Source organism: Pieris napi, chromosome 17 (assembly GCF_905475465.1).
Source record: "Pieris napi chromosome 17, ilPieNapi1.2, whole genome shotgun sequence".
Taxonomy (NCBI): domain Eukaryota; kingdom Metazoa; phylum Arthropoda; class Insecta; order Lepidoptera; family Pieridae; genus Pieris; species Pieris napi.
The window spans coordinates 8,639,319-8,653,397 of NC_062250.1; the positions used below are offsets into that span (position 1 = coordinate 8,639,319).

The 14,079-nt window shown below is 35.8% G+C and overlaps 1 protein-coding gene across 1 annotated transcript in view; it reads left to right on the top strand.

Moving 5' to 3' along the window:
• The first annotated feature begins 286 nt into the window (after nt 1-286).
• LOC125057720 (collagen alpha chain CG42342) overlaps nt 287-14,079 on the top strand; it is a 334,531-nt gene continuing 320,738 nt past the window's right edge. The window contains exon 1 of the mRNA XM_047661560.1: nt 287-714. Within this exon, the coding sequence (XP_047517516.1) occupies nt 486-714 (229 nt within the window). The 5' untranslated portion in view covers nt 287-485. The remainder of the gene's footprint in view (nt 715-14,079) is intronic.

A 14,079-nucleotide genomic window follows, 5' to 3' on the forward strand; every position in this document is an offset into this window, starting at 1 on the left:
TATATTTTTGAGCTATTATTTTTTAACTATGTCTATCTAAAATTTCTGTCAAATCCACATTTAATTGTATATAAAAGATAATTATTAAGGAGTCACAAGTATTTTCTATTCAACAACTCCGTAGTAATCATACACCGTAGTAATGACCTTCCCGAGTAACTTTCCACGATCGTATGCGGAAACGTCAGTCACAGCGCCCAATATCACCCCTTTTCGCTGTACAATTATCCACTGACATGACATTCATTTTGAAGAGCATCCGTGACACGTCTATCGAGTGCGGAAGGGAACGCCTAATCGACACAACTAGAAGGGCAGTTAGCATACGAGCTGCTTCCTTTCCCGAGGGACCCCACCGCAGCTACTGCCAATACCGCTCTAACTCCTTACTCGATCGCTTCGATCGTTCGTCTAGATCATTTTTAATACAAATAATAATGTTCCAAACATTGACGGACAATTTATGAATGTGAAACGGTGAAATTATGAAAATGGGGCAAAGTGACTTGTGGTATTGTGTTGTGCGAATGTGTTTCTGTGTTTTTGTTCTTGTAGCGTGTGGATATAGTATAGTGCGACAGCAGATACTCGAACAGCGACTGCAAGTGTTGGAGGAGCAGCAGTTGATGTTGGAGCTCCGGCTACGGCCGTCAGGCCTCAATGTGCAGGTTTCCAGGTCTCGGCGGGATGCAACAGACTGCAACTGTCCAGCAGGTAAGGTTTAGATTTTGAACATAAATGAACGCTAAGTATTTGCAGCAGTGAGTAGTACGTTTTTTATAAGCTTAAAAAATATTAAATTTGTATCTAACAATGTTATAATGTATATGTTAGGTGTGAGATAAACATTTAGTAATTTTCTAGTTTTATTAAAGAACTCCTTAATTCAATAGGCATTTCTTTTATTATTTTTTAATTACATGCGTATTGTTTAATGTTTAAATTAAAACTATCGATTTAGCTCCATTTAAACTAAATCGGTACAAGCTAGGTTAAGTTAAACGCATTGAAATAAGACACGATCCAATAATTTGGTTACGTTATTAAGTAATGAGCCCCAATAAAATTAAAAAATTAATATCGGTTTATTCCCAACACAATTAACGTCCGCAGACCTGCCGATACCCCGACACATTGTGTAACGGCGACCACTTTACAATATCCGGCGATAAACCCTCACCACCGATCGATACGTGACTTTATACCTGCTCACACAAGTTCCACTTTGGTACACCACCATAAGTACTCTCCTTAACGTGTTTCTACGAAGCATCGCGACGAGACAAATTGTAATGCTCTATTGTAACAGCTATTAGGTTTAATGGCTCAATAAGGAGTATTGAAAACGTGCATTCAGATCGTAGCCAGGCCTACAGATCAGCGTTTATTGAATTTAACACCCCGATGCAGGGCCGTGCGAAGGGAAGTATGTTGACCTCCGCCGGATATTAAAAATGACTCCTAATTCACAGGTTTGTTATCGACGCGACGACTTTCCAATTCAACTTCAATAAGTCATCAAACACTCCATTCTGATGTTAATAGGTTTTTTCAAGGGTCATCCTTTTGATGAGATGAAATTCTCCACGGACAAAGGAAGGAAATTCGAAGTTTTCCACGAAAAAAATCAGCAGACGCCAAGCGCTAATTACTCGTTATTGTCGGGGCGCAAAATAAAGGTTTAATTGTGTAAAGTTTGCATCCAGTTCGATCCCCTTCTTATCTCAGCCAGCATGAGCTCAAATTAAAGAAACCTTTCCAATGGATCGTCCAAGTTTTGCGCGGATTTAGCTACTGTCAGTGACGACTTTTGTTTGTAAGACTTCACTGGAAACGCTTCTTTGAAAACACTTTCGTCTTTAGAGAGGTTTAGGTGAACTTTCTTCATTATTCTAACTTCTACAAGATTTTATTAGATCTTAGAACATAATAGAAAAGCTTGTAGTGTGTACATTAAGTCTAATCCCAAACATATCTATGATTAACTATTCAATAACACTGTTGGACTAGTGGCTTCAGCGTGTGCCTGTCATCCGTGAGGTCGTAGGTTCTATCGCCGCATTTAACATTCGCTCGTACGGTGAAAGAAAACTTCGTGAGGAAACCGGCTTGGTTTACACCCAAAAAATCGACGGCGTATGTCAAGAACAGGATTAGATTGACAAATGATCAGAATACAATATGAAACAGATACAGAAATCTGAGCCCTAGACCTAAAAAAGGTTGTAGCGCCACGGATTTATTCAATTTCTAACAAGAAATATAGATATACAACAAGACTAAAATTTACAGTAGCGCAAATAAATTTTTCATACAAAAAATCACAGTTACTTTAAACCTTATGTAACTTTAGGAATTTTTAATCTGTCGTATAAGAAAGGATATGAGTAATATTTATGAGTGTCTAGAGAGTACGTTGGCACATTGTTCGTTCTCAGCAGAAGCAATTCTTAAGGGGGCCATATATCTAGAGGAATTGTTTCATAGTTCCGTGGCTGCATTGTAGCGTTTCATATCGAATTAGTTTCTGCGAACTCTCAAGAACTCTGTTTTATGTATTGCAAGAAAACAACGCGCTTTTGTTACGAATTAATTGTTTGATGTTGCACAGAGCAAAGTTTATACCATACTGCAAATATAAAACGTAATATAACCTTCTTTAATCAGTATTTTTAATAGTATACAAAAGAGAGATATTTTTGCATTTTTATATATCTTAAGTATCAATTATATGGTGGATTCTAAACTAACACCATGTTAATTTTCACAATTTTCTTTTAAGTTTATAGCGGTTAATAAATACATGATCAACTGTTATAGTTGTATAGAAGTGTTGAATACATTTTTTTTATTAGGTAGCCAAACAGCCTTGCGATTCTGTAACTCACTTTTCGAACTCACACAGCGGTTTTCATAGCGGCATAACATGACTGCTTCACGACTGATTTGAGCGCGACCGCCGATGCGAAAACCGCTGTGTGAGTTCGAAAAGTTAGTTACAGAATCGCAAGGTAGCTCTTATAAAAATTACAAAAACAAATGTATATAGTAACAAAGAATTACCTAATAATACTTATAAATTAGTGTGTATGTGTGTGTGTTTGTCTCTGTACGAGTGACAATTTACTTAATAAATTATGTAAATTTATTTTATTTTACTTTGGTACAAAAACCCGTTGTTAGAATCTAAAGATGCCTATTAATTACGGAGGTAATTAGAGTTAATTGCAAGCTCTATTTTAGAGTTATTTTTATTAAAAATAATTTTGGAACATTTAAGAAAGTTAATTATACTGAGAAGGGTTAAAAGGAATCTGAACATTAATTAAAAAGGGAAAGACAAAGTAAGTGATTAAGGATCTAGACGATTCTTAATATTATTTACTTGGGAATTATTAAATGATATAAAATATTGTAGGTACTTATTTATTTTATTCAAGCCCAAGAATTATTTTTAATATGTTAATTTCGTGTATTAGCTTAATAAAGTAATAGTTTTTTATAGGTACACTGCCAGAGGGACCAAATTTTTTCAATTTGTTTTAATTTACTTTTTAATAATTATTTGTATTATTGCTATGTAGGTTAAAAAAGTAGGAAATACTGTATATTTGACTGTTATGATTACTAATAATCATCTTTATTCTAATAGTTATTATTAAATATAAATAATTCAAGATTTTACGAGCCATTAAACTTTCATTTGTTTCGGAAAATGCTCCGTACAGACTCGGTTTATAAATTTTCTTTTTTTAAGTATTCTTTAGACGACCATTGACTTATCCTTGAGAAGCGAACCGTTGAACATTGTGAATATATACTTTATTTCATACTGAAATCTTTTTTAATAATAATAATTTAATTATTTAAGCAGACAATCATAAGCCTATAAGGTGTTAGTTACAATAACACATTAACACAAATACATCACCGCAACAAAACCACAACATAGTATTTTTTTACCATTTTTTTAATGTAATAAAAGGCAAACGGGCAGGAGGCTCACCTGATGTTAAGTGATACCGCCGCCCATGCACACTCACACCGCCAGAAGGCTCGCAAGTGCGTTGCCGGCCTTTCAAGAATTGGTACGCTCCTTTCTTGAAAGACCCTAAGTCGAATTGGTTCGGAAATACTTCAGTGGGCAGCTGGTTCCACATAGTGGTGCTGCACGGCAAAAACTGCCTTAGAAAACGCTCAGTTGTGGAACGACGGACGTCGAGGTGATACGGATGGTATTTTGTTTTTGCCTTGACGTCCGATGATGAAACTCAGCTGCAGATATTAGACCAAACAACTCTGAACACTCTCCATGGTAAATGTGGTAGGAGATGCAGAGAGATCCCACATTTACGCAACGCCAAGGGATCAAGCCGCACGGAAAGTGACTGGTCGTCGACGATTCGAACCGCTCTTCGTTGAATACGGTCAAGTGGAAGGAGCTGGTACTGGGGAGCTCCCACCCAGAGGTGAGAACAGTATTCCATGTGAGCCGAATTTGCGCTTGCAAGTAGGTACCATGTAGGCACATTCCGTCCATTGCAATGACCCACGTACATTTTGTTACAAGAAATCTGTTATGTTTAGGCTAAATACACCTGTTTCTAATTATAGTTATGTCGCGTTGATTTATATTACAGACGATCATAAAGCTGTCCTGGAGTCGAGCCAAAGTGAGCACTCAATATTGTGATAGATTTACTGAGCTTGCTTTGCGAGGTACCGACTCTTGGGTGGGTGTACATATAGGTTGTATGAAATAGGGTTAGATATACTTGCATTAGGAAAAGAACAGGGATAGTCGACCTTGAAAAGGGAATTCGAAAGGTCAAGTGACCTTGAGAGTGTCCAAAATATAAAAACAGACAGACTGTACAAGAGTTGGGAAGGTATAAAACTGGTTGCAGGCAAGTTCAGTCTAGAGGGAAAGAAAGAAGAAGGCCTGGAAGGAGAATGTAGGTCTTGTTGGATCGGCAAATGGATATAATTTTGATTTAGAGGCTATTTTTTTTATTAACGCGTTTATATGGGTAATACATTTCAAATCTAATAAAGTGCAAAACAAATACGGTGGGGACACTTTATTTATGACAACGATAAAAAAAGAAACAAGGCAAATCCCCTTTTGATAGTGTATTATGAAATATTAGCAGTAATCAAAGTAAGTGTAAACTTATTGAATATTGTATATAATATTATGTAATATTAAATAATATTGACTTGTTTTTTTGCTTATATAAGTTTGCCATTCTATTTTTACATCGTTTTTAAACTTTATAAAGTATGTTAAAACAACCCAATTCTAAAAACCTTGAGTTAAAATTTATTGTAAGAGAGAGACGGCTTTGATGGAAATTCAATTTCGAAAACTAGACGGAAAGACAATGTAAAAAACGTTACTTTTCCCATAGTCCCTAAACACAATTTATTCACGAAGCATAAGCAACGCATAACACATATGTATTATTTATATAAACGAATTCAAAAAATCATTTATTTATATAGGTTGTAGTGTGGAGTTCAATGTATACTTATGAACGTCAATTAAAATTAACGTTTCTAAATTTACATTCACTGACTGTTCCGAAATCAAGGCCGTAGACGGAGAAGAGCTGGCAAATCTCATATCTTAAATTAGAGCGGAAAAATATGTTCTCTACTCTCTAAATGCTAATTAAGACCACTTCCGTAGCGTTAAAAAACAAGCCGTGTTTTGAGTCCCATTCCCTGCTATCTATATATGTATGTAAATAAAAATGAATCCCTATTTCCCTTGGTCACGGCATCACGCGTGAACGGCTGGACCGATTTCGCTCATTCGTTTTTGTTGTGTTTGTTATTGTCAGGAGAAGGTTCTTGTGAGGAAAAATTAAGAAAATTGCGCGGAATTTAGAATATTTAACCACCATACAATTCAAACATTTTTGTAACCTTACAGCGTTTGAAATAACATTGACAGAATGCGTGCTGCAAATATTGTCAAATTCACAAATCAGGACAGCAGATGGCGCTGCAGTCGGTACTATTATACTTTGTTTAATATATCTACTAATCGCTTTAAATATCATCCAGGACAATGTCTGTCGGGTTCGATAGTAAAGAAATATTTCAACCAGGCAAGGAAGGGTACTGCGACGAATTAACAATTGTATTGTATCTACTTAATACAATTGAAACTTGCCAAAACGTAAGTGATAAATATGAAAACAAGAGGATTTTAAGAGATTGTTGTTTTCGCTGACAGTGTGGCAGATTATTAAAGCGGAGGAGTCTTATAAATTCATCTGTCAAGCGGAGAGTAATGAGGAGACAAGGAATTATTAGTCGTCCGCCTCGAGATTTCTCACAATATTTTGCTCTCGTTTTTATGGGCTTGGAATGCGAACTTGGAATATGAATAAGCTTATACAAAATGATTCCCTAAGAGCATTATGTTGTTAGAAAAGGTCGTGCTATTATATAAATTTGTAACAGAAAATAACTTTATTCCATATTTCTTATGTCTTGATTTGTAGCTTTTAAATGGCTTTTTTTTTATAGAATAGGGGGCAAACGGGCAGGAGGCTCACCTGATGTTAAGTGATACCGCCGCCCATGTACACTCTCAATGCCAGAGGGCTCGCGAGTGCGTTGCCGGCCTTTCAAGAAGTGGTACGCTCTTTTCTTGAAGGACCCTAAGTCGAATTGGTTTGGAAATACTTCAGTGGGCAGCTGGTTCCACAAAGTGGTGGTGCGCGGCAAAAACTGCCTTGAAAAACGCTCAGTTGTGGAACGGCGGACGTCGAGGTGATACGGGTGGAATTTCGTACTCTGCCTCGACGTCCGATGACGAAACTCAGCTGCAGGTATTAATCCGAACAATTCCTCAGAACACTCTCCATGGTAAATGCGGTAGAAGATGCAGAGTGACCCCACATCTCTACGCAACGCCAAAGGATCAAGCCGCTCGGAGAGGGATTGGTCGTCGACGATTCGAACTGCTCTGCGTTGAATACGGTCAAGTGGAAGGAGCTGGTATTGGGGAGCCCCCGCCCAGAGGTGAGAGCAGTACCCCATGTGGGGCCGAATTTGCGCTTTATATAGTTGCAAAATTGCTCTATGAAATTTAATCACGAGTATGTTCATAACACCTGTGTTAATGCCTAGTGAAACAATTCATAGAATACCTAATGCCGCCAAACTCACTAACCACAGATACGTAAGACTATGCCATAGACAGCTAACTCAGGAAAAATATCATGAAACCTCCTTAGTGCAAAATACATTTCGTTTAATTGGAGAATAAAACTTTATCCATGTATATCGAAACTTTAAAAATCTATATATTATAATGGTGACTCAAAGGAAATCCTTAAGATAAGCACATTTTAGAATAAGTGTGGTAATAATATTATGCTGATTTCGTTATATTATGTACTTCTTTTTTTCCTTTCGAGGGTTACCTGGAAGAGATCGCTTGTTAACGATAAGGCCGCCTGTTGTATGTTATTTGATTTTATTTTAATAAAAACTAATTAAAATAAGTAACAAAGCGAGCTAGTCAGTGCTTCTACCATAAGAACCTATTAGCATAATGGGTAGTAAACAAACGCGTCGGATTGTCAGCGGTTTTTTTAAGGTCAGAAATACTAGGGAATTATGAATCAACACATACCAAGAAAGAATTGTGTCCGAAATGTGTTATTTACATAAATCACGCGGTCCGGAGTAAACAAGTTTGTCACGAAGTAATGAGAGACCCTTTTGTTTTTGTTTCCAGCAATATGTTACCGACGATTGATGTACGCACTAGGGAGTTTGTTTACGTACATTTTGGCAAATTTTGACCATATCCCTATATAGTAATTTTTTATTTATTAAGTACTAGCGGACCCGACAGACGTTGTCCTGTCTTAACTATGAATATTGATTTCAAATTGGCATAATGAATTAAAAAATATTTCAGAAACAAAGTGAACTTTATGTTATACAACATTCTTTGTTTGTTTTTCTGGCTCGCATATTATTATATTATCAATATAATAACTCCGATCGAAGCATTTATTTTGAACGATATTCATTTTTCTTACATCCTCTGACGATATTTGCAGCACGCATTCTGTCAATGTTGTGTTATGTCAAACGCCATAAGGTTACGAATCACAAGTGTACATTGTGTTACCTACGTGAATAAATGAATTTTGAATTTGAATTTGAATTTGTTACACCAAAAAGTTCGAATTGTATGGTGGTTAAGTATTCTTGAATTTTCTAATTTTCCGCGCATTTTTTTTCTTTTTTTCTTTAATAAGAACCTTCTCCTGACAATTACAAACACAACAAAAAAAAAATCAGACAAATCGGTCGAGCCGTTTTCATGTGATGTCGTGACAACGGAAAACGGATTTCATTTTTATATATATAGATATGATCATATATAATGCATTTTCTACAGTATATTTCCAAGAAGACAATACAATAAAAATTTAACTTACAACTACAAATTTTAGCTTTTACCTATTGAAAACACTTATTCACTTAACAACGCTTTTTTTTTTTAAATTGATATTCATAAAAAGTGCTATACTGAAAATATTAGATAGGTGATTTTTTTTTAGACAATATTTAAACTCAACGAATCCGACTTGCTATATTGGTTTTCATATACTATTTTAATATATATTACAATTTTTATAAATTAATAAATACATAAAACATAATACAGAGCCATCTTGCTAAGGTCATGGTATATACTTAAAAATCAATCCCAATCACGAATACACCCTATATTTATATTGAGAAAATTTTCATAGACGCTGTAGACGCCCACTAATAAGAGCTTATTAGTCAGAAGCTTTACCAGCAATGGATAGGAAAAACTGTCCAGCAATTTTTGCTTTTCTTCTATGAACGTTAGAAGGCTTTCAGAGGTCTTTCATAATTATCTACTTATATTTTGACATATGTATAATTCTTGCAATTTTTGCATTCCACCCTTTCGTGTGATATTTTCCAAACAACACAAGATTTATTTAACGCGAAGGGAAAATATTCTTAATATTTCTGAAACTCCCAAAACTCCTGAAATTGCGACAAGTGTCAAATCCAGCGCCTCTTATAAACTATATATTATTTTGTACCTTACTAAGATGCTTTTACGGCGCAAAATTCTTAAAAGCATGTGTAATTTGCACTCACCCTGTGGTATTCCAATATTTCAACATGTATTGCAAACAAACTGTGGTTAATCTAGAATGGACTCTATTGCATTGTAATAAAGTGTATAATTCAATGTGTGTGTTCAAAAAGATTGCTTGATACATTTTTAAGTCGTTTGTGCTTTAGCATACGAAATGCGAATTAAATTTGAAGAGTCAGGTTGAAGAGACACAAAACCCTAATGACTTTTTATCATTTCAATTCTTGTTAGAAAACGGTTCGTTAGAGCAACATAAGTAATACACTTTTTAATTGTGTGTATTGAGGTAAATGGGTAGAACCTATAGATTGTAAATATGAAGCATTTTTTGGGATTTTTGTTAGGAAAATTGAATGGTTTGAAAATATCAATATTTTGAATTAATCAATTAATAAATGCATTTAATTTTGAACTTCTCATTAAAAGCGTTCTTTTATTTTTGTTGTGAAAAGTGCAATTTATTGTTGTATGTGTTCATGTTTGAAATTAACAAAAAGTATAAGTTAAAAAAGGTTTTAAGTCCATTAATTTTAAAAATATTAATTTGATTTTAAAAATTTAATGCAAACCACTGTGGTCTTTCTCTTTATGTTACATAAAATATCTTTTAAATCATACCAATATATTTTCATTTGTATTCAAGCAAAAGCTACGAACCGCAAGAGTTTAAAATTACGAAAATTCAGTGCTGATCATAATCATAAAAATAACATTCAACTACTATCAGATTTTCTCTATAAAAATCCACAGCGTTCTATTAAACAGTTTCCCTATAAATTATACTATATTAACGGATTGGAAGAATATAAATAAAATACATTGATAACAAATATAAATTATTTTTATGTAATAGGAGGCAAACGGGCAGGAGGCTCATCTGATGTAAAGTGATACCGCCGTCCATGGACATTCACATTGCCAGAAGGCTCGCAAGTGCGTTGCCGACCCTGTAACTAGTTACTATATATTATTTTGTCATGCCCATAGTGCATCAAGTTATTACAACCTTACGGACCTTTTGCATTGCTAAAGGAATGGAAAGTTCCTTTTAAGAACTCTAGAGTTTTAAGGACAGAAAGATGAAAACATAAATATAATTGTGTTCACTCAGATGCTCACCGTTGGAAATGGATATGCGCCCAGCTATAGCTCTATCATCATCAATGGCGCATTATAAAGCACCGGTTTACTGCACCCCCGTTTCGAGTTGCGTTTTAACCTTGTACTACTGTTATCAATATTCTGGCACGTCTTTGTCTAGTTTTCGCTTCTTACTTTTCTCATGCAAATGCAGGGAATGTAATTTTGCTAAATCCCGCGGGATAAGTGCAATGTACTTTTAGATTATATCTTTAAAATGAATGTGTTTTTGTATAATGTGTATTCTCAGAAATATTGTTGTGAAGCGTCTAGAATTCACGAAATGTGTATGAGTTATTGTTGTGCCACGGAATGGTCCTTTGTCCTGAAAGAATTGAGATAACTTAAAAGATATTTGTTTAGATTTATGTTTAACAACATTTTGCTAACGCAAATGTAAAAAATAGTTTATGCCCGCCTTCCACTGCGAGCGGAACGATCCATTACGGACTCCGCTATACTCGTAACGATGATTTTCATACATTTTCATTTTCATTTCCGTGGGAAACTTGGTCAACTCGCTAACCTCATATGTGACACATTCAACTCGCTCTCTCCGCTGCGCTCGTCTCCGCTTTAGTGGAAGCATATGTATGAAAATCATCGTTACGAGTACAGCGGAGTCCGTAAGGGGTCCGTTCCGCTCACAGTGGAAGGCGGGCATTATACGAAGGGCCCTCACTGGCTGGACGGTCCGAAGGCATCTGTGGCTAACTACTACGCGATTCTTGATAATATTTTGTATAACACATACGCGTAAAATATGTCATAGATGCGAAGGAAATGTGAGAACTTGTTCATATTATATGATACAATTATTAATAATTGTCACTTACTGCAACAAAAGGATGGGACTCCTCGACGATGGGCTCCCACTCGCCTTTGAATATAATATAGGAATATGAGAGTGGGGGGGAGAGAGTGGGGAATACGTCTAGCTGTGAGTAAGAGTGAGATAGGAGGAGCCTGCCTACCACTACCGTATCCGTGACAGAAAGGGAAGCTACATAGACTGGCGCCATAACGCGTTACGCAACAAATTGGTAATTACGTAACGCGTTGAAATTGTATTAATAAAAAATTCACTTCAATAAAAAAAAAAATGTTTTTTGTCTATTCACATGGTTACATAACGAATGTTTTCTATTTATTCTACTAAATGATTAGCACGAATAATTTATCAAGTTATTAAGTGGTTTTAACTTTCTATAAATAATAATAAAGACTCTAGACACCCTCGGCATCCCATAAACTCATTTTTCCCTGTTTTTAGAAGAACGTGTTTTGGGCCAAAATCACCGATATCCAGATTAAGCATTTTGATAAACGAGCTAGGTCTGGATATCCATAGCTTGAAATCAATTTTCCTTTAGTTTTTACAATTTATCTATCGATCTTTTTTCACTCCTTGTTTGTTATGGTTGCCTATAAGTTCTCACATTATCTTGAATTTTATTTTTCTTATAAGCCACTGTATCAGTGTGCAAATTAAGAAATTAAACATATTATCTTATAAATTTGAGAGAGAGATAAGAAATCGATATGTCTTAAAGTTCTAAGTCTCGTAAGGGGATGATAAAATGTAAATCAACCCGAAACAATTAATTTGGGAAATTCACTCAAGAATTATGCATTCCGACGACGGAGTTAAGGTAAATAGCGTAGGAGCCTGTGACGTTTAAATAATAATAATATTTTAAACTAAATTGTTTAAATGTGTTTTATAACCTAAAACATATATTAATTTATTAAACAACTCCAAAAACAGTATCGCCGGGGTATCGCCTTCCTTGGAACGGCATCCAATTGCTTAAAAAGAGCTTACTCCTCCCTCAACGTCTGGCAACCCACCCACTAAAATGGGTGTCCATTTCGTTTGCCCTCCTTTTACCAAGATCTTTATAAACAGTTTTAGTTTGTGCGGCTGAGGGGCACTGGGGGTAAATTGCAGCCAAAATATCAATTGACCACCCTTGCTTGGTTTCTTAGATCCCTTTGTGTGTCCACGGTACTAGTTTAACTTCCTCATGGTTTTATATTCCAAAAAGTTCCGATCAATAAATAAGTGAGTCATTCAGGAATAGTCGAATGAATCCCCACTCCCCCCCCCCCCTCAACCCCGCGAACTTCGTTTCGACTTAATATGATTATTTTGCGTAGCCTAGTAATTACTTTTAGAGAGATGTCTGTTTGCTAATTTTTTCTCTTCATAAAACCTTCCATAGACTTCAAGAAATAAATAAAAAAATCTAGGTTCAGCCGTCTTCGAATTTTGGGTTTAACATATTTTGCTATTCATTTTTATTTATTTAGATAATTAATATTAAGTAAAATTCTCTGTCTCCTAATAGTGTTTTCAATAATACGTAACGTATATGTATTTATTATTAACTTACTTATTAATTTTAACCACCCATCTCCTACACTACATGGTCTAGTTTTGTGCATAAGATTGTCTGAGTCAAACGCATGTTTACTCAGCACATGGTGATGAGGATGGATAGCTGCCTAAATATGCTAATACATTCCACAAGTAAACGAGTAATGTTGATGAACTTGTATGTATTCCGCCGCCATTTTGAATTTAATTACACATCTTTTGATACTCCCAAAACATATGGAATAAAAAGGCATAAATATTCAATTGGGCTTGGGCAATTCAAACGTAAAGTATACATTACCGTAGGTACATTTTTTCAATGAACTAAAAAAAACAGCAACCCTTGGTTTTGCCCTCAGATTTCTGTATGTGTTTCGTGAGTTTTCTTAAAGGCTAGTGGCTGATCAGCTAGTGTGCTGTTGGGCTGAAGATATGCGGTTTTGCAATCAATATTTTTCTTCGAGCGATTGTTGTAGTTAAGGGTCGCACGCTTACACCAATATTTATTCAATACTTTTTTTTACGATTTTAATAACTGGACTGGTGGATTGCTGAATTTTCTTTCTTATAGGATCGGATTGAGCAGTGTTGGCCTAGTGGTTTAAGCGTGCGACTCTGATACCTGAGGTCGTAGGATCGATCCTCGGCTGGGCACCAATTGACTTTCTTCCTTTAAGCCCATTTAACATTTGCTCGAACGGTGAAGGAAAACATCGTGAAGAAACCGACATGTCTTAGACCCAAAAAGTCGACGGCGAGTGTCAGGCACTAGGGCTGATCACCTACTTGCCTATTAGATTTAAAATTGATCATGAAACAGATTCAGAAATCTGAGGCCAAGACCTAAAGAGGTTGTAGCGCCACTGATTTTTATTTATTTTATAGGATCGGTTATCTTCGTAGAGATGCAGGTTTCCTCATGATGCTATCCTTCACAGCACGTATGAGTAATATTCATTGCAGCCCTGCGATTCTGTAACTCACTTCACGAACTCACGCAGCGGTTTTCGCATCGGCGGTCGCTCTCAAATCAGTTGTGAAGCAGTCATTTTATGATTTGGCATTCTGAAAAGGTGGGAGCTTGTACTTTATTGTTTATCAGAATGCCAAATCATAAAATGACTGCTTCACGACTGATTTGAGAGAGACCGCCGATGCGAAAACCGCTGTGTGAGTTCGTGAAGTGAGTTACAGAATCGCAGGGCTGTACGGGATTTGAACTTACTCTTTAAAGTTTTGAACCAAGGTCGTTTTAGCTTAACTACTATGCCACTTCTTGAATTCCCTTCACGGAGCAGCGGCATAATGGTGGTGGACCTATTTGTGAACCTAGCTATTATAAGCGTCCCTTTGCATTTATGTATATCTTTTACATGTTGGA